At 41.0% G+C, this 21274-nt stretch overlaps 2 protein-coding genes across 2 annotated transcripts; one reads left to right on the plus strand and one right to left on the minus strand.

Moving 5' to 3' along the window:
• Nucleotides 1-231: 231 nt before the first annotated feature.
• kctd10 (potassium channel tetramerization domain containing 10) lies at nt 232-3976 on the plus strand. Its single transcript, XM_018668501.2, has 7 exons — nt 232-337; nt 992-1205; nt 1303-1472; nt 1937-2023; nt 2129-2181; nt 2301-2496; nt 2613-3976. The coding sequence occupies exons 1-7, from the start codon at nt 335-337 to the stop codon at nt 2829-2831; spliced, it is 942 nt and encodes a 313-aa protein (XP_018524017.1). The 5' UTR covers nt 232-334; the 3' UTR covers nt 2832-3976.
• A 118-nt stretch (nt 3977-4094) lies between these two features.
• Nucleotides 4095-16218, minus strand: myo1ha (myosin IHa). The gene is made up of 32 exons (XM_018668493.2): nt 14822-16218; nt 11313-11447; nt 11104-11219; nt 10757-10955; nt 10579-10659; nt 9855-10034; nt 9667-9765; nt 9463-9576; nt 9318-9389; nt 9101-9220; nt 8934-9001; nt 8670-8775; nt 8497-8577; nt 8291-8382; nt 7971-8065; nt 7828-7874; nt 7545-7625; nt 7069-7174; nt 6859-6976; nt 6666-6779; nt 6501-6577; nt 6353-6421; nt 6170-6254; nt 5909-6071; nt 5735-5818; nt 5553-5646; nt 5423-5478; nt 5207-5342; nt 5052-5122; nt 4779-4876; nt 4594-4693; nt 4095-4481 (listed from the first exon to the last, which is right to left on the minus strand). Exons 1-32 carry the CDS (start codon nt 14825-14827, stop codon nt 4455-4457), a joined length of 3090 nt encoding a protein of 1029 aa, XP_018524009.1. The 5' UTR covers nt 14828-16218; the 3' UTR covers nt 4095-4454.
• Between the last annotated feature and the right edge of the window lie 5056 nt (nt 16219-21274).

The raw sequence follows: 21274 nt of genomic DNA on the forward strand, positions 1-21274 counted from the left end.
TTGGTGAAGGGGACTGTTATCACTGTTACTCCTTCAACAGCGGAAATGTACTAGATAAAATAAGTAAAGCTTTTTTCTCTCATTTGTGAATTAAAAGTAGCAGGGCAGAAATGCGCTGAAGTAAGGCACTGAATTGTCATTTCTATCTTATTTTTACCCCATCTTAAACATTCTGTAACTCTGTAAGCTTAACAAAATTATATGAACTGTCCCTTTAAAGAGAGACCTGGAAAGTTGACGTCATTATATAACTGCGCAGCATTGGACCGGAAGGAAGTGGGTGTTAGCTGACTGACGTTAGCGAGCTACATTTACGAAGTCTGCTGCGGCTTCTATGGTAAATATACTTTTTTTAAAAATCAAAAGCCGGACACAAACACGCTAATAAGGCTATGTAGAGGAAGCTGTTTTGGTAGACGGTGACATCATTAGTATATATTTAGCCAGATTTGTTATAATATGGGTAACTTTAGTTAATACTGACTAGCTAGCTCGTCCATTAGCCGTGATGGCTACAATCAAATTACTGCTGACTGGGTTGAGAGAGACGGTTCAGTGTTACACTTTATACAGAAAAAAGCCACGAACAGTCATACAAATTTAATAACACTTGAAAAGGAATGGCAACTTCATAGTAACGGTCTGATATAGCTTATTCTTCATAAACCTCCACTGCTCACCATTAAGAAATTGTAGATGATGCTCCTTCATCACAATGAACATGGACACAGAACTTTATTTGGAGTCAGCCTTCCACAGACTGCCCTGCTGCCTTAAATGCTTGTGCCTTTTTAAAAAGAAACTGCATATTTGTGGCTTTGTTTTGAAAAGTTAAATTCTAAGTAAAACAAATGGCTGAATAAAGTTGTTGGTTTTAGTCAAAAAAAGATATCAGCTACATGTATCCACATTAATCCTGAACCCAGCTAATCCAGTGAAATACCAGCCCTGATCCAGGTGTCACTTTATGTTTCATCTTGTTCTGTCACAGGAAGAGATGTCAGGAGAGAGTGTGGTGAGCTCGGCAGTGCCGGCAGCTACAACCCGTACTACATCCTTCAAGGGCTCCAGTCCCAGCTCTAAATATGTGAAGTTAAATGTGGGTGGAGCTCTGTACTACACTACAATGCAGACACTAACCAAACAGGATACAATGCTCAAGGCCATGTTCAGTGGCAGGATGGAGGTCCTCACAGACAGTGAAGGTGAGATGAAAATGTTGTAATTACAAGCAGGGTTTACATCATCCCTTCACTGATCATGTCTAATACTAAGTTATGTTTCCACATGTCATATTAATAGGTTGGATCTTGATTGATCGCTGTGGGAAACATTTTGGAACAATCCTTAACTATCTTAGAGATGGAGCAGTGCCACTCCCTGACAGCCGACGGGAAACTGAGGAACTGCTTGCTGAGGCCAAGTATTACCTTGTCCAAGGCCTAGCTGATGAATGTACAGCTGCCTTGCAGGTACCATCACCACACAGGGCTGTTAGTTAGGCAGAGAAATGTATGTATGTAGATTATATATCACCATGTCATCAGAAGTTTTGTGAAATTAACTCTTTAATATTCTATACAATATTCTCACACCCTACTGGTCAAAAAATTGATCAATGGATAAAAAGATCAAATGTACAAAAATACAGGTGAAAATCTGATACTGATAATTTTTCTTTTTATCTACCACGAGGGAGATGAAATCTGTGCAAAAATCATTGTAAACCAAATGCCTAAAAAGGTCTTAGTGTTTCCTGGTGACAGTTGGAAACTGGGGTGATGAGCCTTAGTCATTGTTAGAGTGGGGGTTTCATATCCTTCATCATCTTTGTTACTCTGTGCCAAGTGGCTTCCTTCCTCTTATTATATACTGCATGTTGCAGTTTTGCAGATGGAACTTTTTTTGTAATGGAAAAAAATATTTCTTCCTCCAGAACAAAGAAACATATGAGCCCCTCTGTAAAGTGCCTCTGATGACATCATCTAAGGAAGAGCAGAAGCTCATTGCAACATCTAATAAGGTATGTTACGATTGTCTATGTAATGCACTGAATTTCTGGTGTTCAATAACAAGAAAAAAAATGCATTTAGAATTTTCTTTAAAAATACAAACTTCTTTGTCACAGCCTACTGTCAAACTGCTGTATAACAGAAGCAACAACAAATATTCATATACCAGGTGAGTCCTCTTCAACTGATATCAGGAGCTAACATGTCTAATTTAAGAAGGAACATAATGTGGTGAAATCCTGCAAGTTGTCTTAATAAGTGACTGTCTCGTAATTCCCCATCCCCCAGCAATTCTGACGACAACATGCTGAAAAATATTGAGCTGTTTGACAAGCTGTCATTGCGATTCAACGGTCGGGTCCTTTTCATCAAAGATGTGATTGGGGATGAGATCTGTTGTTGGTCATTTTATGGCCAGGGACGCAAAATTGCTGAAGTGTGCTGCACCTCCATTGTTTACGCCACAGAAAAGAAGCAGACAAAGGTAAATATCTCTATATTTTTTATATGCCCACTCTGAATAGTTGGTTGCTCTTTTGTAAGCACAATGTAGTTTAAATATCTCTCTAATCTCTCATGTAACACTCACTTCTCTCCCAGGTTGAGTTCCCAGAGGCACGCATCTATGAAGAAACCCTCAACATTCTCCTGTATGAGTCCCATGATGGGAGGGGTCCAGACAACGCCCTGCTGGAGGCCACAGGAGGGGCTGCAGGACGATCTAATCACCTGGATGAGGACGAGGAGCGAGAACGAATTGAGCGAGTTCGTAGGATTCATATCAAACGACCCGATGACCGCACACACCACCACCAGTGACCTTCCTCTCTCAACCCGTCAGCCTGTGTCCCTGACCCTGGACAGTCTTTGCACCACGCCTGTGCCTTACAACACCCAGCGCCTCTCTCTCTCTCTCTCTCTCTCTCTCTCTCTCTCTCTCTCTCTCTCTCTCTCTCTCTCTCTCTCTCTCTCTCTCTCTCTCTCTCTCTCTCTTCCTCTCTTCCTCTCTTTCACTCTTATTTTTACCAGCTTTATCTAGGAGACTACACTGAGTTGACTGTGTAGTGGTGAAGTGATTTTGTGTGTGTTTGTGTATCCTCTTGCCATCTTTGTTGTTGTGTGGTCTGACAGGCTGTAATGTTAGTCATGATAACTCCTATCACTGTTTTCTGCTAGTGTGCAGAAGCCCACGGACATGGATGTTTGCATTCAGCACTGCAGGTGACCCATAGTTTCACCTGAGTGTATGAGAAGAAAACTAAAATAATATTGTCAGTATACATTTGTTAATTGAGGTCCTACCTAGATTACATCCAGGAGAACAAGAATTATATCATGTAAGCAGCTATTTTCGCTTCTCTTTATCCAGGTCCTGACGGGTCCACTGCAAGGTAGTCAGTGGATGAACTAGGTGTTGTACAAAATAGGGCCACATGGTGGCACTGTTTCACTCTTAGAAGATGCTATCAAGGCCATTTTCTAGCCTGCAGATAATAACAATTACACCTTTTTAAAATTTAATAATTTTTGATACGGTTAAGATATCGCAGGTGGATGCAACATTTCACTGTAGTGCTTCTGCCATATTTAGTTTTAACATTATGCATTTCCCTTCACTCCACTAAATGATTATTATTTTCAGTGGAGGGAATTTGAGCTGTGACCTGAGGTGTTAAATGTACTGGGGTGATTGAATGATGGATGCTGAGGTTGAAGTGAATGACTGTAATGAGAGATCTCCCTGGCAGGAAGGGAATCCTGTCTACAAGCTTTTAACAGGGAGAGAAATTAGACCTGTCCTTCATCACCACATTCATCAGAGAATGTACTGTTTGCACACAATAGGTTCAAGTTGAAATATGTCTAACAATCGCAGTACTTGTAGGTTTGTTGTACAGAAGTGAACATATATGTATGTTTTATATTTATACCTACTTTATCACAATTAAATTTCTACAAACAAATCTTTTGTCTTAATTCTTATATTCCCATTATTAGTGAAAATACAAAATTATGATACATATGGCTTCATTGTTCTGAAATCAGAATTAAACATTCTTTGAAGCAGTTTATGAGTAATGTTGAGTGTGTGGAATATTTAAGTAGTTTTGTAAATTTAAAAGTGGTTAATAGTCCAGTGTCAGCCTTTGCTTTAAACTATAGTGTTCAAAACAACAGAGACAAACCTTTGCTTAAACACAGAATAATGTTGAAACTGTGACCTTTCATTAAAGTTATTAAGTTATTCTTTAGTGAAAAGTTCTTTTAATCGTTGACTATTACGCATAGGTGATCAAATGTGTTGCTGTCTAACAAACAAGCTGATCTAGGGTTCCTAAAGTGCAGCCGTGTCTGCTCAGGCGTAGACATGATCTTCCCTTTAGGGGTTTCCTGATGAAATATGCAGGGGCTTCTTGTGTGTCTCCTCCTCAGCCCCACACGTTACCGTGACCGAGCCCGGGTGGCAACCTGCAGGGACAAACAGTTTTGTTCAAAGTGATATCTCCTCATCTGCAGATTAATTTGAGATCAAACAGCACGTCGGGACATAAATTCTTCATCATAACAGGAGTCAACTCACCACCATGAGGTGTCCGTTCTTGGCCTTGTATACCATGGGCTCCGGCCCGGTGCTGAAGTCCACTGCACTTTCTTTCCCCGCCTGGATTTCAATCTTGATGCTGAGAATCAATGTAAACACATTGTTTTAGATTGATCCACACCTCGAATTTAACCTCTACATTTCTGTCTTAGGTAAACACTCACCTGCCCTGAACCACTTTGATCACGTTTTGTTTGTTAGCAATGACACTGAGTTTGGTCAAAAACTCAAACAAGTGATCACACTGCATTACCAGATCCCCCTGAAACATGCACAGAGTAAAATGCAATCAGACAAAATCATACCTCAAATTAAAAATGTTGTTTTGCAAAGAATTTTCCAACTGAAAATCTTTGAAGACTTTGTGTAAATTAGCTGAATGATTCAAGTGGTGTCTTTTTCTTTAGCCCAAATTCGTATCTGCTGTATCCACATACCTTCTGTTTAGGGTCCTCACATGTTATGTGGAATACAATCATGTTATCAGTCAAATTACTGACCGAAATACCTGCAGTGAGTGAAACCAAATATTATCCAAATATAAAAACATCCTTGGTGGAGAGTATGGTGTATATTATCATACTGATCTGACCTTTGAGAGAGGTGTACAGCACTCTTTGTTTGATCTTGACTTCCTCTATCACATAGGCAGCTGTCTGGGTGAGGATTAGCTGTCGTGGGCTTGGTTTGAAACCATTCCTATGATACTTGATTATGGGCACGCTGTACTACAGACACACAGAGTAGACAACAGAGTGAGTTGTGTTTGATGCATGTTTCCTCAGGGTGTGTAATGACATTGTATTACCTTGATGTGCTCATTGCGAATCATCTGGAGAACCCTCATGTTTATGTCTTGTTCACCTAGAGATTTTAAATGATATAAGAATGATTGTTCAAAATAAAAAATGTATTGTGGGAATGTGTCTGATACTTACTGATTCTGGTGTCTATAAAAGGTTGAGCGACACTCTGCGGGTAACTGTCCTTTTTGCCCTTGAAGATGGAGCTGGTAATGAGCTTCAGTTGAAACTGAGGGGATGAGAAACATAGAGTTGATCACCACAAAAAGAACATATGATGATCCAGTCTTACACAATGTGTTTGACGTGTGAGTTACCTCCGCTTTTTTCTGAGGTGTGATTCCTCTCACATACTTCCGCACCATAAGACGGTAGTGAAGCTTACGCAGGATCTCTGATGTCTGTCAAAAAAGGGAGCATGCGCAGAGTCAATAATAAAATGTTTGCTTGTTTTTAATCTGCTTTACAATGAAGCAGATTAATCATTGCACCTCTACGAGCACAGGTGGTGGAGATAGCCAGGTGGTTTTATCCAAAACGGTCTTTGGCAGATTTTCTTTGAGCCGGTTCAAGTAATTTTGTCTCACAAAGGCCAGGTACTCCGAGTTATCTGTGGTTTTCGCTTGCCCTCTGGTCATGTAACCTTTGATGAATCTGAAACGGGTTGTTAGATATTGAATTAGTAAAAATGTGACACTAACCTTTAGAGGAGCAGTAGAATGATATTGTACAACTTTTATCTTCTCTCTTACTGCTTGATGACTTTTACAGCCCAAGCTCTCCTCTCTCTCTCCTTTCTGGCCTGCACTCCTCTCCAGCAAGTTTCAATCTTAGTGGCTGAGGATGTAAAAAAGAAAATAATGGAGGGTGAGTAATTTCCTTTTTTTTTTTTAAATCAGTACATCCTAGTCTTGATCATGTGTTGTGACACTTACCAGCTTCTTTTTGTTTTCTGAATTCTCCTTTTGCCTTGTATCCTTTGTATTTGGCCTGGAGTCTTGTTGCTGCAAATTCAGAGCATAAAAGTAATTCATTGCTCAGGTAGTGATGACTGAATGATTCCCATAGCCGATTTGCACTCACCCAGTTCATGTTTACATCTCTCATAAGCATCCTCTGTGGCATAAAGTGTCCTCGGATGACGGATGAATATTTTGGTTCTACAACAAAGGGAGAAAAAAAGGTTTTTGCTCACTCCAGGCTTAAAGTGCATTTGCTCTGTTATATTTAGGAAGTGCTGTCCCTCACCGCCCCATTTTGTATTCATTTGGCAGGTAGCCCAGATGTTGAACCAGGACTTCCACTCCATCAGCGGGCAATCCTCTCCAGTGAGGCCAGGTGGCCGGGCACAGCGGTTTGTACCTGCAACAAATAACCCACTTTCAATAAGATTGTAATTAAAAAATCAAACAGAATTTCCAAGCTCTGTGCTCCTTCAAACCTCTTTAAGAAGACCTCATATTTGCGTCTGTAAGCAAAACCGGCTCGTCTGACTCTGAGGTGCTCCATAAGGCCTAGGTACTTCACCTGGTGTCTGATCAGCGCTTCGTCAAAGTGACCTGTGATTATGTGAGTAAGACAAGGATCAAATTCAAATGACTCCATCCTGTTCACAAAACAGTTCCATGTGTTGTCTGTTCATTCAAAGTACCTGACTGCTTGGACTCATTAGATTTAAGACAGCGTATGTACCAGGCCTCTTTGGCCATCAGGATCTCTGTCAGCTTCAGCAGGCTGCTCTTAAACTGGGTCGCCACCTACAGACACAACATGAGGATCATAATCCCAAACAGCTCTTCTGTCAGATCCATATGGCTTAATGATGACACAGTCAGACTGCCATTGACTGGGTAAAGATGACTTGTCTCAGTGGTCACTCTAGATAATAATGACCACTTACTGACTTGTTTCTTCTTTCGTCTGCATTTTATCCTTTTAAATACATTGCAAAAAATATAAAAATTTACTTCTTACTTACTACTTACTTCTCACTCTAGAAAGTGCCTAAGAAAAATATTTCAGGCTTTTATGTGGCATGTAACTCTGAGCTACAGCATAGTACTGCTGATAATAAAGTACAGTAACACAGCTGAGGGATATGGAGAAACAAATATAGTGAGAACTCACTGTTTCTGGTCTTCGTCTGCTGTCTAGATCCATGGTGAAGAAGCACTCTTTGACTATGGCATTTTTTGACTGACACATCAGCTACACACACACACACACACACACACACACACACACATTATCACACAGATTCACCATAATGTTGATGCTTAAATGTTCATCTGCCAAACATTATCCATTACCCTTTTGTTTCATTTACACTAGTTAATATTTGAGGAACTAAATCTCCTCTCCAGCACATATTCTCTGTCTCACATTATAAAGTGCAAAACAGTAAACTTACATCTTTTATGTTTCTGTATAACAGGTCATTGTTTTTGTCCAGGAAACCTAGGGGGTAAATAAACATAGTCACAGGGCTGTTTGTCAGCTGAAAATAAAAAAGATTTAGTTGTTTTAGGGCTTGAGATTGTGGTTCTTTTTTACCCACAACACAGTAGGTGACCTCCCCGGCATAATGCAAGAGACGGAAATCTCCCCTCTCCAGAGTCTTACGTGTCATTTTGTCAGCCAGTTTGTGCCTGCAGTCAAAGAGGTGGAGACAGACAGAGGGATGAAGAGTGAGAGGCTTTGTGGACAAACCCTAATCCTTCATCTCTATTGGCTCACTGTCGGCTCGATCACAAGACATTGGTCGGCTGAACGTTGATACTGGCACAGCATCATTTATATTTAGATGGAGTTTGTATTTAAATGTCAGCACACTCTGTTGTGAATTTCTTGTTTGGTTGGTTACATAAGCTCACGTGACAAAGTGAGGGTGATTTCCCATCTTATCTTCCAGCCTCTCCAGGAAGGTGAGATCTGTGGCATCTCCTGGCCTCAGACACTCCTCATCCTGCAGGATATTTATTATTAACACTGACCATAGTCTCTCACTCAGAAATATTTTACAGTAACAGTCTCATAAGCTGTTGGCCAGGCTTTAAAGTCTGTTTCATCAAGTACACACCAGTATTGATATGATCCCCCTGTGTTTCTCCTCAACCAGATCACAGATGATCTTGTTATTGAAGAACTGTACTGGCTCCCACTGTGGAAAAGTCAGAAAACAGACTGAAACTCTAATTAACCTAAACACACTATTATTCCTCACAAGTTTTTGCTTCAGGTTAACGGGATTACCTCGATATCCTCCGCTTCATATTCTTCCTGCTCAGCCTTGAGTGTCAGCTGGATGAAAAGCTGCTGCAGCTTCTCATTGCAATAGTTTATACAGAACTGCTCAAAACTGAGGAAAAAAGCCAACATAAACAGTTCAGGCAGAATATTCAGAACTGGTAACATTTTGATCGATTGTATCCAAAGAAAAAAATCTGTTATACTCGGTTAAAATTCTATAAAACAGTGTTTATCACAGGCAAATAGGTGGCAAAAATGGCTTCCTACCTGTTTACATAGAACACCTCAAACCCATATATGTCCAGAAGCCCTATTACAGTCTTTCTTGAAGAGTCCTGGCAGAAAAAAACACAAACAGATGAGAGTTAAGCCAAGTGATCAAAGTGATCCTCACTGCCTTCACTTTGTCATTCATCACACACTCTTCTTCTCACCTTGTTCTCCATGGACTCATTGATCCTGTTGACCAGCCAGGTGAAGGTATGTCCATAGATGGCTTTAGCCAGGGCATCTCTGGCATAGATGGCATGATCGATTGTAAATGGGCTGAGGACCTTCACAGTGAGACAAAATCATAGCTGTTTTTCCCAACATGAAAAGTTTAAATGGAAACACAGTCCTAAACTAAAGGACATTTTGACATGTTTGCACCTGATCCTTTTTGGCTTCAATCTTCCTGTACGTCAGTCCCTCTTGGAGACTGTGAGCATCAACCCCTAGTAGCTGCAATGAAAAATAACATTGAGCAAGTTTCTCCTTTGGCTTTCCTGAAGAATAAGTGGTGCTATTTTCTTACATTCGAGACCCAGCGCAGCTCTGCGTTGTTGTTGAGGAGGGCTTGGCCTTTACTGTCAGCAGCAAACTGAATGTTGCCCAAATGGAGGACGCTTGCAACAATCCCAAACAAGTGCTGCATAGAATAAATGTTTTTAAGCTGATGCAAAACTACAAGGGAAGACAGTGATTTAAATCAGAGTATCAGCAACTGCATCCATCTTACGTTAGTGTTGATCTCGTCGATGTCGATGACTTGTAGTGCATTCTTGACTGTTTTCCAGTCATTTTTGTCATTAATGGAGGACACAATGGCACATTCTCCCTGTCAGGGAGAGTAAATACATTAATATAATGTCAAAATGTCCTATTGTGTCATAAACCTAATTTATTAAAACATGGAGTTATACATACTTGGGTTAGATAGTTGTAATGCTGGCAGTCTCTCTCCAGGCCCAGCTGGTGCAGCAGGTCGTCCTCTCCTCCCTCCACCAGCTGGTAGAAGATGTGAAAGTTTCTCTCCCCATGATTCTGGTGCACGACCCTCGACTTCTCCAGCAGGTAGTTCAGCACGTGGCCTCCGACAGCATCACCCTATGGGCATCATGATCCTAAGGACAGCAGCTCTACAACTTGCAGAAAAAACATAGCTTATGGCCCAGGGGCCAGGTTTAAAATATTTTTCTAGGATCAAGTGTCTTTTTTCTTTAAAGCTAGATCCCATGAAAGGAAAGTTCATACTCTTCTAAGTATTTTGCTGTACGTTCTCCTGTAAGTTTTTATGTTTTTGTATGAACAAATTAAATCAATTTTAGGCTTATAATTTATTTTCACACATATTAAACTGAGCATTTAAACTAAACACTTTATTCTTAAACTTAAGATCATTTTTATTTTACATACTTCACCCATCCACAAGTTACCATATGCATCCCGCATATATTTTCTTTTAATTTTTTGAGGATAGAACAATGGGTCACTAGACACATTTTAAGAATCTGAGAGCAGCTTGGAGACTTATGCTAAGATTTTAAAAGGGGATAACAATACTTAAAGGGCCTCTTAAAAACTTCATTTTTTTTCTTTCTTCTTTCTATTTCTTGGAAGTACTTCTGTGAATTTGCCAAGTGATCCTTACCTGGCTGTCAAACTGAATGTCCATGTACTTCCCAAACCGACTTGAGTTGTCATTTTTTAGTGTTTTGGCATTCCCGAAAGCCTGCAGGGAAAACAACAACCATATTGCACAGAGTAATCAATGTTAGTATGACTCCACTTTTTGGTATGTCATTACAATGCTATAACATTAGTCAGACCTCGAGGACAGGGTTGGACATGAGCATTTTGTCCCGGACAGTGTTCAGCAGAGTGGTGCTTGGACAGCTGACAGCATAATACTGCAGAATCTTCTTGGAGGCCTCTGTCTTCCCTGCTCCACTCTCACCAGAGATGAGGATGAAGTGATTGTTGAACTCTGTCAGCATGGTGTGGTAGGCGTTGTCTGCCAAGGCGTAGCTGCAGGGATTCAGAACAAACATATGAACCATGATGAACTACATCAGCAGTTAGTTCAGTGTTCAGACCAGATATATGTATGAGTTCACAGACACATACTGTACATGCACTCTCAAATTCCCTTTACAGATTCAGATTATACACTCACATGTGTGGTGGAAGCTCAAAAAAGTTGACACCCATGTAGAGATCCATCTGTTTCTGACTGTAGATGTCCAGCTCTTTATAAGGATTGACAGACACTAACAAAGTGCCAATGTATGTCTAAAAGAAAGAGTTAAAAGTTATGTAGTTTACTGTGAAAATGCTCACACGTTTGTTGACAGCAGGGTTTAAATAGTCCTTTCCCAGACTCACATAGATGAGATCCTTGCTGAAGCGTTTCTTGAGGTTGCTGAGGAAGGCCGCCTCTGTGGTTTCATCCAGGAGGACAAAATCCTGGATTCCCACTCGGTCCCTTGCAGTCAGGGCACCCTCCATGTCCAGCTGACCCTGTGCAACAAGTGGTATCAAACATAAGGGAGCTAAATGCACAGTCTCAGAGCAGCAGGAATTACTTTTAAAAGCTCAAATTCCTGGTATATTGCACCATAACCAACAGATTTCTAAAACACATTTACAACATCATTACACATTCAATGCTTCACAGTAATAAATTTGAGTTTGTTAGAATTAATATCTTTGTAAATTTGTGTATTAATCAGTTAGATTAATCCCAAGCTTTAGAGGAGGCAAACCCTGCAAAAGTAACAATATCAAGTGCAACACATTTTCGCATGCATAACAATGACATCCAAATTCTCAGCCGTGTATTTTGACAAATGCCGCTGGATGAATGAATGTTTGAATAAATAGCTCCACGGGGGAGGACGGCGCTGAAAAAAGCACCAAAAAAAGCACAAACATGGTCCCTGTTAGTTCAATTGAAATAAGAGGTCTAGAGGTCCTATGTGTCTTTGAAGCAAAGCTCTGTGATTGTGCAGACGAACAGACAGAAGCTAATGATCACTACACAGCACACAGGGACCTTGGCTGGTAGCCCACAGTTCACTAGAGCTGACGCACCAAGCAAACATAACACACTGTGCAAATGGACTTCGGGAGCCCAAAACAGCGGCACATTTAAGAGGCATAGTGGGAAAAATTCCACCAATCTGTTTTGCATTCTCAGCACCAACACTTAGACCAAAGGTTTTCACAGCTTTTGTTGGTTTTGTTTTTTTTTCTCTCTCTCTCTCTCTCCTTTGGAAGCAGAAGTCCTTTGATTCTCAACTCTCTCTGTAAAAACATTAAAAAAGATAATCCATTGGATCTAATTGACACAAAGCCCTCCGTCCCCCCTCCTCCCCTGCTTCTATCCTCCGCCTATGGCCCTCATTTCTTCTGAGAAAGGCCGAGTGTTTTTGTCCTGTAAATACCACGGAGCAGAGACAAAAAAGACGTCTTTAAAATGCAGTCTACAATCCATTACACATATTCCCCCTGCATATCCATTCAGTAATTATTCATTAGAAAACATTTAACGTCACAGTGAATTTCACACTAGGCAGTCGAAACACAATAGAGGAGATTTGGCCTATTTTGGGGTGAGGAGTTGGGGAGGGGTTGGCTGTACAGAGGAAGGGTGAAGGCGAAGGAGGGAAGGGGGAGGAGGAGGGGAGCAGTATTTGTCTGATCTGAGAACCTCTGAAACGGGGCCATCTTGAGACAACGGGACAGACTAAATAGTGCAGTAACGGTCTGTGCCCCGCTGCTTGCTGTGACACTCATTTAGTGTGCCCCGAGGGCGAACAATAGAGGCTTGTTCTTAGCAATCCTGTGCTGTAATTTGGACTTCATTACTTTGCTCACACAGGGCCCCATGGAAGGATAGAGGAGGCTAGTCAGATGAGAGTGTGTGTGTTTTTTTTTTTCCACCTGTCAGCCCCACACCCCCAGTGCTCTCACCCCTCTCCCCAACAATACCCCTCACCCCGTGTCCCCACCAATAACCCTCACCCGACCCCCTTCCCATAGCCCGCTCCCCCCTCCCACCCACCCACTTTAAGCCAATGAGACAGGTGAACAATATCATTGAAGGAACCCTTTTTTGGACGTCAGAATCAATCTAGCGGTGTGATGGCAGTGGTGCTGGTGTGGGGTATCTGTGACACCCCCTTTCTTCATGGGAACAAACTTCTCTCAGGGCAGCACAAGCAGACAATATGCTGGGACAGCGTGACTTCGGGATCTGCCATACAGTATTACAAGTAATAACATGAACAGATAAGCTCCTGTCAGGAGGAGGATTAATGAATTCGGTGGTGATAATAACGCCGATTTTTTAGGTTTTCGTTTAGTGCATTGGCAAAATCTAAAGGTTTGCTGGTCTCCATTCAAATCTGCTCTGGTGTCTTGCAGGTATTTCTTTTCAAGGAATCTGTCTGCAGCACGCAGAGGTGTTTCTAATGACACTGTGCTAGAAAGGCTGAACATTGAATGGGCGTTCAGACATTCTTGTCCAGCACCTGACTACAGAAAAGTTTTCCTTGTGCATGTGTTATTAGTAGCTTTGTATAATACAATCCAAGTGGACCTCATTGTAAGTCTAGTTATAATTAAACAATCAACAGCCCAATCTGATGCACAGCGGAAAGAATGATTATGTAATGAATCCACTAAGCCATTGTCAGATCAGGTGAATTGCCTTGCTACCTCAGAGCACAACCAATTGTATTTTAATTAAGAGATGGTCCCTCATCTTGGTCTAGAGTGTCAGTGTTGCCTGAGACAGAGTGACCTCATCTGTGTGAGAAGTAGCCTAGAGGTAGTTTTAGACGAGGGAGGGTGGAGCTGCCACTAAGACACAGCAATTTACCAACTAAGTAACGGGAAAGTTTATCTCCCACTTAAAGAGGATTCTACCTGTTTATCTGGTACAGTGGCATAATCTCCACTTGACCTTTAAGGTCTTCATATGTCAGAACAACTAAAAGTTATTTCCTTTACTTTAGGTTGTGCACAGTTTCTACTGACCAGGCCCCTGTTTCCCAAAAGCATATTGAAGCAGTAGTTCAATATTTTGGGAAATGTGCTCATTCACTTTCTAGTGGAGAGTTAAATAAGAAGAGTGATGCTATTCTCATATTCTGGACATTGAATATAATACTACAGCCAGCAGACAGTTAGCTTAGCTTAGCACAAAAACTGGAAACAGAGGAAAACAGCTAACCTGGCTCAGTCTCAAGGTAATAATATCTGTCTACCAGCACCTCAAAAGCTCAGTCAATACATTTGGTTTAATTTGTAATTAACAGAGTGTAAAAACAGGGGAAGTTGCCAGGAACCCAGTGAAGACTCCAGGAACTCACTGCTCCCAGCCCAGGAATATTCCAGTACATGACCCCCCTGTGAAAATGTAAAATGTCATTTTTACATCTGGGATTTTATACAAACCAAGCAAAAGAGATGTAATTAGTGAGCTAGAGGTGTTGGTGGCAATCTTCTGCTACCTTTAGACATGGCCAGGCTAGCTGTGTCCCACTGTTTCTGCTCTTTATATTAAACTAAGATAATTGGCTGATGGTAGTAGCATCACTGTTAACAGACAAATATGAGAATGCCATTAATCTTCTCTCTACCAGAAAGCATGTATGTGTACCATAGACTATAAGATGATCAGTTATCAGTTTGTAGATAATTATAGCTTGAAAATGTCTTTAAGTAATGAGACTCAGGTCTCAACACCACCCACTGAGCAGTCACACTAAACTTTCAGCCTTATCATCTCTGACACTGCAGCACGCAGTTTGAAATAAAACAAACTTATACATTTGGTGATGAAAAGATCACACAACAAATTCTTACAACACAAGAGAAACTCAAACCTGCATTTCTGAAGCTGTGTTATTCTGCTGTCAGATGCAGAATCTCAGTGACGACACCAGGACAAATGTCCTTCTCTCCAGAGGAGTTAGACAAGAACAGCGTGTCCTCCTGTGTCTGCTTGCATGGAGACAGTCAGTGAACCTGTAAATACTGGATTATTGAGAGTATTCCAGATTGATTAAAGATACAAAAAAAAAAATACTGTCCTCTCTGTTCTGTCCAGTGTTGTCATTCATCCAGTATGCTGTAGCAGTGCAATGATGGTGATGCTGTGTCAAGGCCTTTGCACATATATGCTTCTCCACACCATCCTGACCCAGGCTTGGGCCACTGTGGGCCGGGTACTTAATCATTAATGCCGTGGGAGGTGGAGGGACAGAGATCTTATTCAGTGCTTACCTGGGTATCTACTGCTCTACTGAGTGTAACATAACGATACAGAAACAAGATCCAAACCACACCAATCCAACCATCCCCCTTTCCTTCTTCTCTTCTTCTGCCTCTCCTTCTGTCTACCTTGAATTTCCATTATATCACAACAGCCAAAAAGCCCCCAGTCTCTTTCTCTGTGATGGTACAGTCTAGGTCTGGTTACTGATCTTTGATTAGGTGGATACATTACCAACTATTCACCAATTGCTTTATTACCCGGTATAACAATGCTAGTCAGGGGAACACCATTGTTTAGAGCTGCAGTCTGAGCTGCCAAAGCTTAGTGCTTCACAAAATGCTACTGGGTTGATGCCCAAATGCAATTACGTAATTTTTTGCTTGGGTGAAAACAATTACCAGATAACAGCACCTCTAATTGAAGTTCCGATGATAGCATTCAAATGTTTAGAGTATTATATGAGAAGGTTGGCGGTGTAGATATAATAGGAAATTAAGGAAAAGAGAAATGGACATGCAGCAATGATCCTTGGTCAGACCTGAACTGGCAGCATTGGGATTTGTAGTCACAGCCTTAAACCCACTAGCCATCAGGGAGCTGGTCTGTAGTTGGCCTTCAACTTTAACTTCAGATGTACTCTTGGGAAATTTTGTCCTGCAGCCAGGTGAAACACAGAACACACAGAACCTTAAATACAGTATACATACATACCAATCAAGGTCAGATGAAACAATATACATCATATTAAAATCAAGAATTCCTCTAAAATCATTGCCGTTGACAGAAAAGTATGCACACCCAAAATTGCTGGGGCAAGGCCACTGAAGCTGACAATAGTAACATAGATTAAGAGTCTACAGTCATGCTAGTGGCTCATCTGAGCTTTGAGCTGAATCCCAACATCAGCATGTTAACATGTTCACAGTGACCATACTTTTCTTAGCAGGTATAATATTTACCATGTTCACTGCCTTAGTTTAGCTTGTTAGCATGCTAACATTTGATAGCAGCAAATACCAAATGCCATTACTTTTGCAGATTTGGTAATAACTAGGCCAACATTGCAATCCCTAGAGCATGGCTAAATATAAAGTTGATACAATTGTACAGAAGAAACACAGCTCTCTCCTTTATGGTATGTATTTTAAACACATTAACTGTCGCTTTCAACTAGATGCTTAACTCACTGACACACTTGCTGAGAGTATTGAGCCTGGACTCTAAACAACAAGACATAAATAGATATATAGACTTTGGACGCACTACAGGAATTGTGATTGCATCTGGAAATTTTCTAAAGAACCAATAGTCAGTCTTCTTCTGAGTACAAAAATAACCATGCTTTAAAGTAGCTGCACCTTGTGGTGACATAATGGGTGGGAGTAATAATGCATTTACCTGTGTAACCTGGTAACCATCATTAGGAAACACACACAATCTCCAAGGTAACATGGGTGTCCATTTTCTCTGCTCTAGTGACCTTAATGTGATAAAAGCTCAGGTTTCACCCAATTTATGTATTGATTCATGTTTGGAAAGATTTCAGTCATTTGGCTATAATGGGTGACCAGTTGAGTGTTCAACATATTTGAATTATTCACTCCCCTCTCCAGAAAAGTTGTCAAGGTTACCTCTGCCGTCGTCCCACCTCTCCCCCGGCCCAGCGGCCCAGCAATGCTTGTCCAATCTTAACAAGCTTTGTGCTACCCACTGGGCTCTGATTCAGCACGAGACCCGGCAAATCCAATTACACAGGAGTCAGAGAGGTTGATTTTCCCATTATAGATTCCATGCTGAGAATGAGAGCTGATGATAACACTCACATCACACCACTACTGCCCCCTCTCTCTCCTCTCTCCCTCTTATTTTGTCTCCATTTCACTGTGTCCCTCCTTTTATTTCTCCCTCTCTTCCTATCTAATTCCTCTTTTCCCAAAGACTGTCTTTCTTCCCCCCCTGTCCCTTTCTTTGGATCTCTCCTTCTTTCATAGTCCATTATTCTAATTTTTCAGAGCAGCGTAACGAAGGCTGGGCCCCGTCATCATTTGAGTCCCAAAGTGCTGGGTCAGTGAGGTTACTTCATACCCTACATTTGATTTGATTTTAATTTAAAAATATATATATATTAAAGTGAGAATAACGCACACATAACGTCATTACATCTCCCTTCTAATTGTGCTTTCTTATTATACCATTTTTCAGTTCTGTAGCTTTAAATATCTAATTGCATTACACTCTTTCTTAACACGGTGCCAACCAAGAATAAAATATCTGTCAGCCTGGATAACCTCTGAAAGGTCACTGCAAAAACTAAATGCAAAGTAATTTAGACAACTTGACTTAGGGGTGTCTGAGTGCCATCCTTAGGGGACACCATGTGCCTGCTGTGCCACATAAAAAGTAAATGAGAGCTCTTTTGGAAATGAGGCCCTTTTACACTCAATCAGCTGTGAAAAAGAAGAGGACTTTTGCTCCATCTTTACCCTTTAGGGCACTAAAAAGGACTGACCTCGCCTCAGACCAGAGGCTTTGGTGTTGACACAGGCCGCTCAGAGGTCAACACCACTGACCCCTCTAAACCCTCAAGATAGGGTCCTCTGTGATCCTTTGGGACAATAGGATTGAGAAGTCCAGCGGCCTGTCCAGAGAAGTCAGCTGCCGTGACCCAGAGGAAAGAGCGTGTGATGAGACCTGTACAACCATCTGTGATTGACCAGTATTGACCAGTTACTCTGTCAGTGCATAAAACATCTGCTGCAGCTCAACTTCTCCATTCTTGGGTTTTGGGATTGAACAAGTACACAGACCCTTTACTTATGTAAAACTAGCAATGTGACACTGTGTAAATATTGCATTACAAAGAGTATTGAAAACATCACTCCAGTAAAAACATGTCAGTATTATTAGCAAAGTGTATTCAAAGTAAAAGTATCCATATTGTGAAAAAAATGGACCCAGTGACTGTTACAATGTAAACAATGTATCATATTTTATAACCTGATCGTACAATTTGTATATAAAATCTTCCTCTGTTATGTAACTAGTAACTACTCTGCACCTGTAATTTACATGGAGCTAAAAATATTGTGTTTCACTTTTAATTGTAGTGGAGTAGAGGTAGAATGACAGGAAAACACACTACTACAGAGGTTTTTGCCACCATGGTCGTAAAATCCCATTGAGAACTGTGGCTCTTTTTCACCATAGACATTGTGACATGTCGCATTAGGAAAAGCACAGGCGTAAATAATACAGTTAATGATGACTGAATTCAATTAAGCTGCTTCAGTTTCAGGATTCTGGTATTGTGCATGCTGACTCACTGTCCCACTGTCATTGCCTACTGGGACATTTAAATAGAGCACAGCCATTGTTAATGTTATTAGTAACACCTGTGCTTTTCTTACCATGACAAATCCAAATGTTTGTTGTGAAAAAGGTCTACTTCAAAACTAAACTCCTATTTCCAAATGAACTTACACCTTTAGTTTTCTGCAACAATTGTTCACAATGAGCTCACAGTGCATTAGCCATGCGCAACACCTTAACCTCCATTGTGCTGAGTAGCAGTGTGAATGAAGATGTGAAGTGAGCACATACAGGTAACATTACATGCACAACTTGATAATGGTGTTGCTATTTAATCGTTGCTGTGCCAAGACCTCCCTCTGTGAAGGTGTAACTACTCTGAAACCTGTTGTAAGTCGTCCCTGTCTGTCTGACCTTTGACAGGGTAGCCCGAAGCCTGACAGTCTGCACCCTCTGCTCCCTCCAGGTTGAAGCTTCAGTGAGAAAACAAAGTCTTTGGCAGGACACTGATGGTGCTCCTTGGCTAAGCATGGCTGACAGCAGCTTCCTCTGTGTGGCCAGAGGGTCACTCTGGGTGACATGCTGTTCTGGGGGACACTGTGTCTCTGCCTGCAGAGGAGATTAGAGGGGTGAGCTGACCTCGTTCTCAGAGGGGCTGATGTGTTTTGAGTAAACACTTGGTGCAAGACAAAAACACAGGCTACAAACACAGGCCAATCCTCAGGCGTTGATCCCATTGTTTCCCCATTACTCCTGAGCAGGCATGAGAGAGGAGAGCAGCCTCTCTGTGTCCCTGAGCTGCAGGGAGTCCTTGTATCTCTCTTGAATTCATCAGACACAACCAGGTCGAGCTCTCAGAGCTGCCCACAGGTCACTGCCACTACCTTAACAGTCCTACACATGTCACTACCTGGCCATAAACAAATCTTTTACTAATATCACCACTATGCTAATGTTTGCTAAGAACATGCACAGACACACAGGGACAAAGTAACAGAACGTTTTCAGAAGCTCATAATGTTGCTTTTTCATCGCATAAACACCAGATCACTACACTGGCAAAGAAAAACAGCAGATCCTCATCCTCACAATTAACTTCAAGACCATTAAGTGGCAATTTGCTTGTCACCATTTGAAACCCCAGCTGCAGAAGATGGCCACACACTTCTGGAATTATGTTCTCATTTAAGGGTAAAAAAAAAAAAAAAAAAAGCAAAATTTCAAAGTTTTCTTTTGTTTTAAATTACAGTGCTTCTTTTATTTTGTCCAGAGCATCTGTGCATGCCTATAGTAAATGTTGTTGATGTTAGCAGGCTGCATGATGGTGATACTGTGATAAGATATTTACTTGTAGCCAGATGGTGAAAGTTTAGACTCTCAGATTTATTATTTTAGCTTATGAGCCTTGCAAGTCTATTTGTGACAAGGTTTTTTCTTTACTAGTCCAGTTTCCTTGAATTTTGCATATGATGTCATAAACACTGCAATAGTGTGTAATATAGCTCATATTACATCATTTTGCAATGTTTCTAATTCAAGAAGCAAAACGTAAATCACAGGTGGCTACATAGCTGAGTTATATTACTTTAATAGCATATGTGTCAGTTTTAAAAGAAGCCTGACAAACTATTATGTTATAGGGAAGTATCTACAGCAACATAAGGTGACATACAGAGGTCAGAGTCCATAAAGTCACAGCCTAAACTAACTGGTGCATCAGTTACAAAACAGACAGTTGCAGAACTGTAATCTGGAGTTAAGACTGGTCCAACAAACCTACATTTACTGAAATGAATAATGGTCATACTGACCTGGTCACACTGCAAACTACAGAACTTGCTGTGATTTTTAGTTCAATTGATTAATTGTTCAGAACTTTAATTGATTTGTAGTATTGCTGTAGTATTTGCTGCAACGGTACTAAATTGTATTATAAGAAAGGCTGCAATTTTCTTTAGGGATAATGGGAATGTTTGGCATTTTTCTGGAAAAAAATATGAAATTATTAAATTGATTTATCTAGTCTCAACTAATTCCTTCTGTCCTAGTAAGTTGTCTCTGTTATTTTGTCCTCCCTTGCTGCTGGCATTTATCCAGAATAACTTATGAATGAACAATGGGTCAGTGTCGTTCTCAAGGACACTCTGGCTGCTGTGAACCTGTGGCATTTGGTCATAATGCCAACTGAATTATATCATCACCCTCACCAACTCTTCACCTACAGTATTTCACACAGTGTGAACTCATTACTCTGCCCCTCAGTGTCCCTCCATGTTTCCAAATCATAACCCTGCGGGCTTTAGGACCTCCAGGATCTGCTCTCTGAGGATGGTCTTGTTTTTGTCCGTTACGTTCATGCATGTAATCATTGATTGTGCCTATTGTGACAGGCCGATTTACCATCTGTAGGGTCCCATGGGCCTGATACTGCTGTCACTGCAGTCTCCCCACAGACTTTGAGGAATTCAACCTTTAATTTCCGGTCGACAATTTAATCTCAAACAGGTTTCATATTTAAGCCTGGAATTAAGACACCATACCTGCAGCGTGTTCATACTTCACCTCGTATCAGTCAGTTTAGAGTGAGACCTATAATTTGGCAGCCCATCCATTTCATGATAATCACAATAAGATAATGTTGAAATGTAACATCTCCCTTTCTGGGGGCTCCCTGGAGCTCACACAGTGACCCCTCCATGGGGTCCCTGAATGCGAGAGTAAAAATAAGTGAACAAACAAATACTAATGCTGG

This window comes from Lates calcarifer, linkage group LG13 (genome assembly GCF_001640805.2).
Source record: "Lates calcarifer isolate ASB-BC8 linkage group LG13, TLL_Latcal_v3, whole genome shotgun sequence".
NCBI classification, from domain to species: domain Eukaryota; kingdom Metazoa; phylum Chordata; class Actinopteri; family Centropomidae; genus Lates; species Lates calcarifer.

What these genes read in the sequence shown, in the direction of transcription:
- kctd10 (XM_018668501.2), top strand. An exon ending in GGTCCTCACAGACAGTGAAG is followed by an intron (nt 1,206 to 1,302) that starts GTGAGATGAAAA and finishes TCATATTAATAG; the next exon opens with GTTGGATCTTGATTGATCGC. An exon ending in CAGAAAAGAAGCAGACAAAG is followed by an intron (nt 2,497 to 2,612) that starts GTAAATATCTCT and finishes CTTCTCTCCCAG; the next exon opens with GTTGAGTTCCCAGAGGCACG.
- myo1ha (XM_018668493.2), bottom strand. An exon ending in ATGAAGCGGAGGATATCGAG is followed by an intron (nt 8,578 to 8,669) that starts GTAATCCCGTTA and finishes ACTTTTCCACAG; the next exon opens with TGGGAGCCAGTACAGTTCTT. An exon ending in GCTGTACACCTCTCTCAAAG is followed by an intron (nt 5,123 to 5,206) that starts GTCAGATCAGTA and finishes CACTCACTGCAG; the next exon opens with GTATTTCGGTCAGTAATTTG.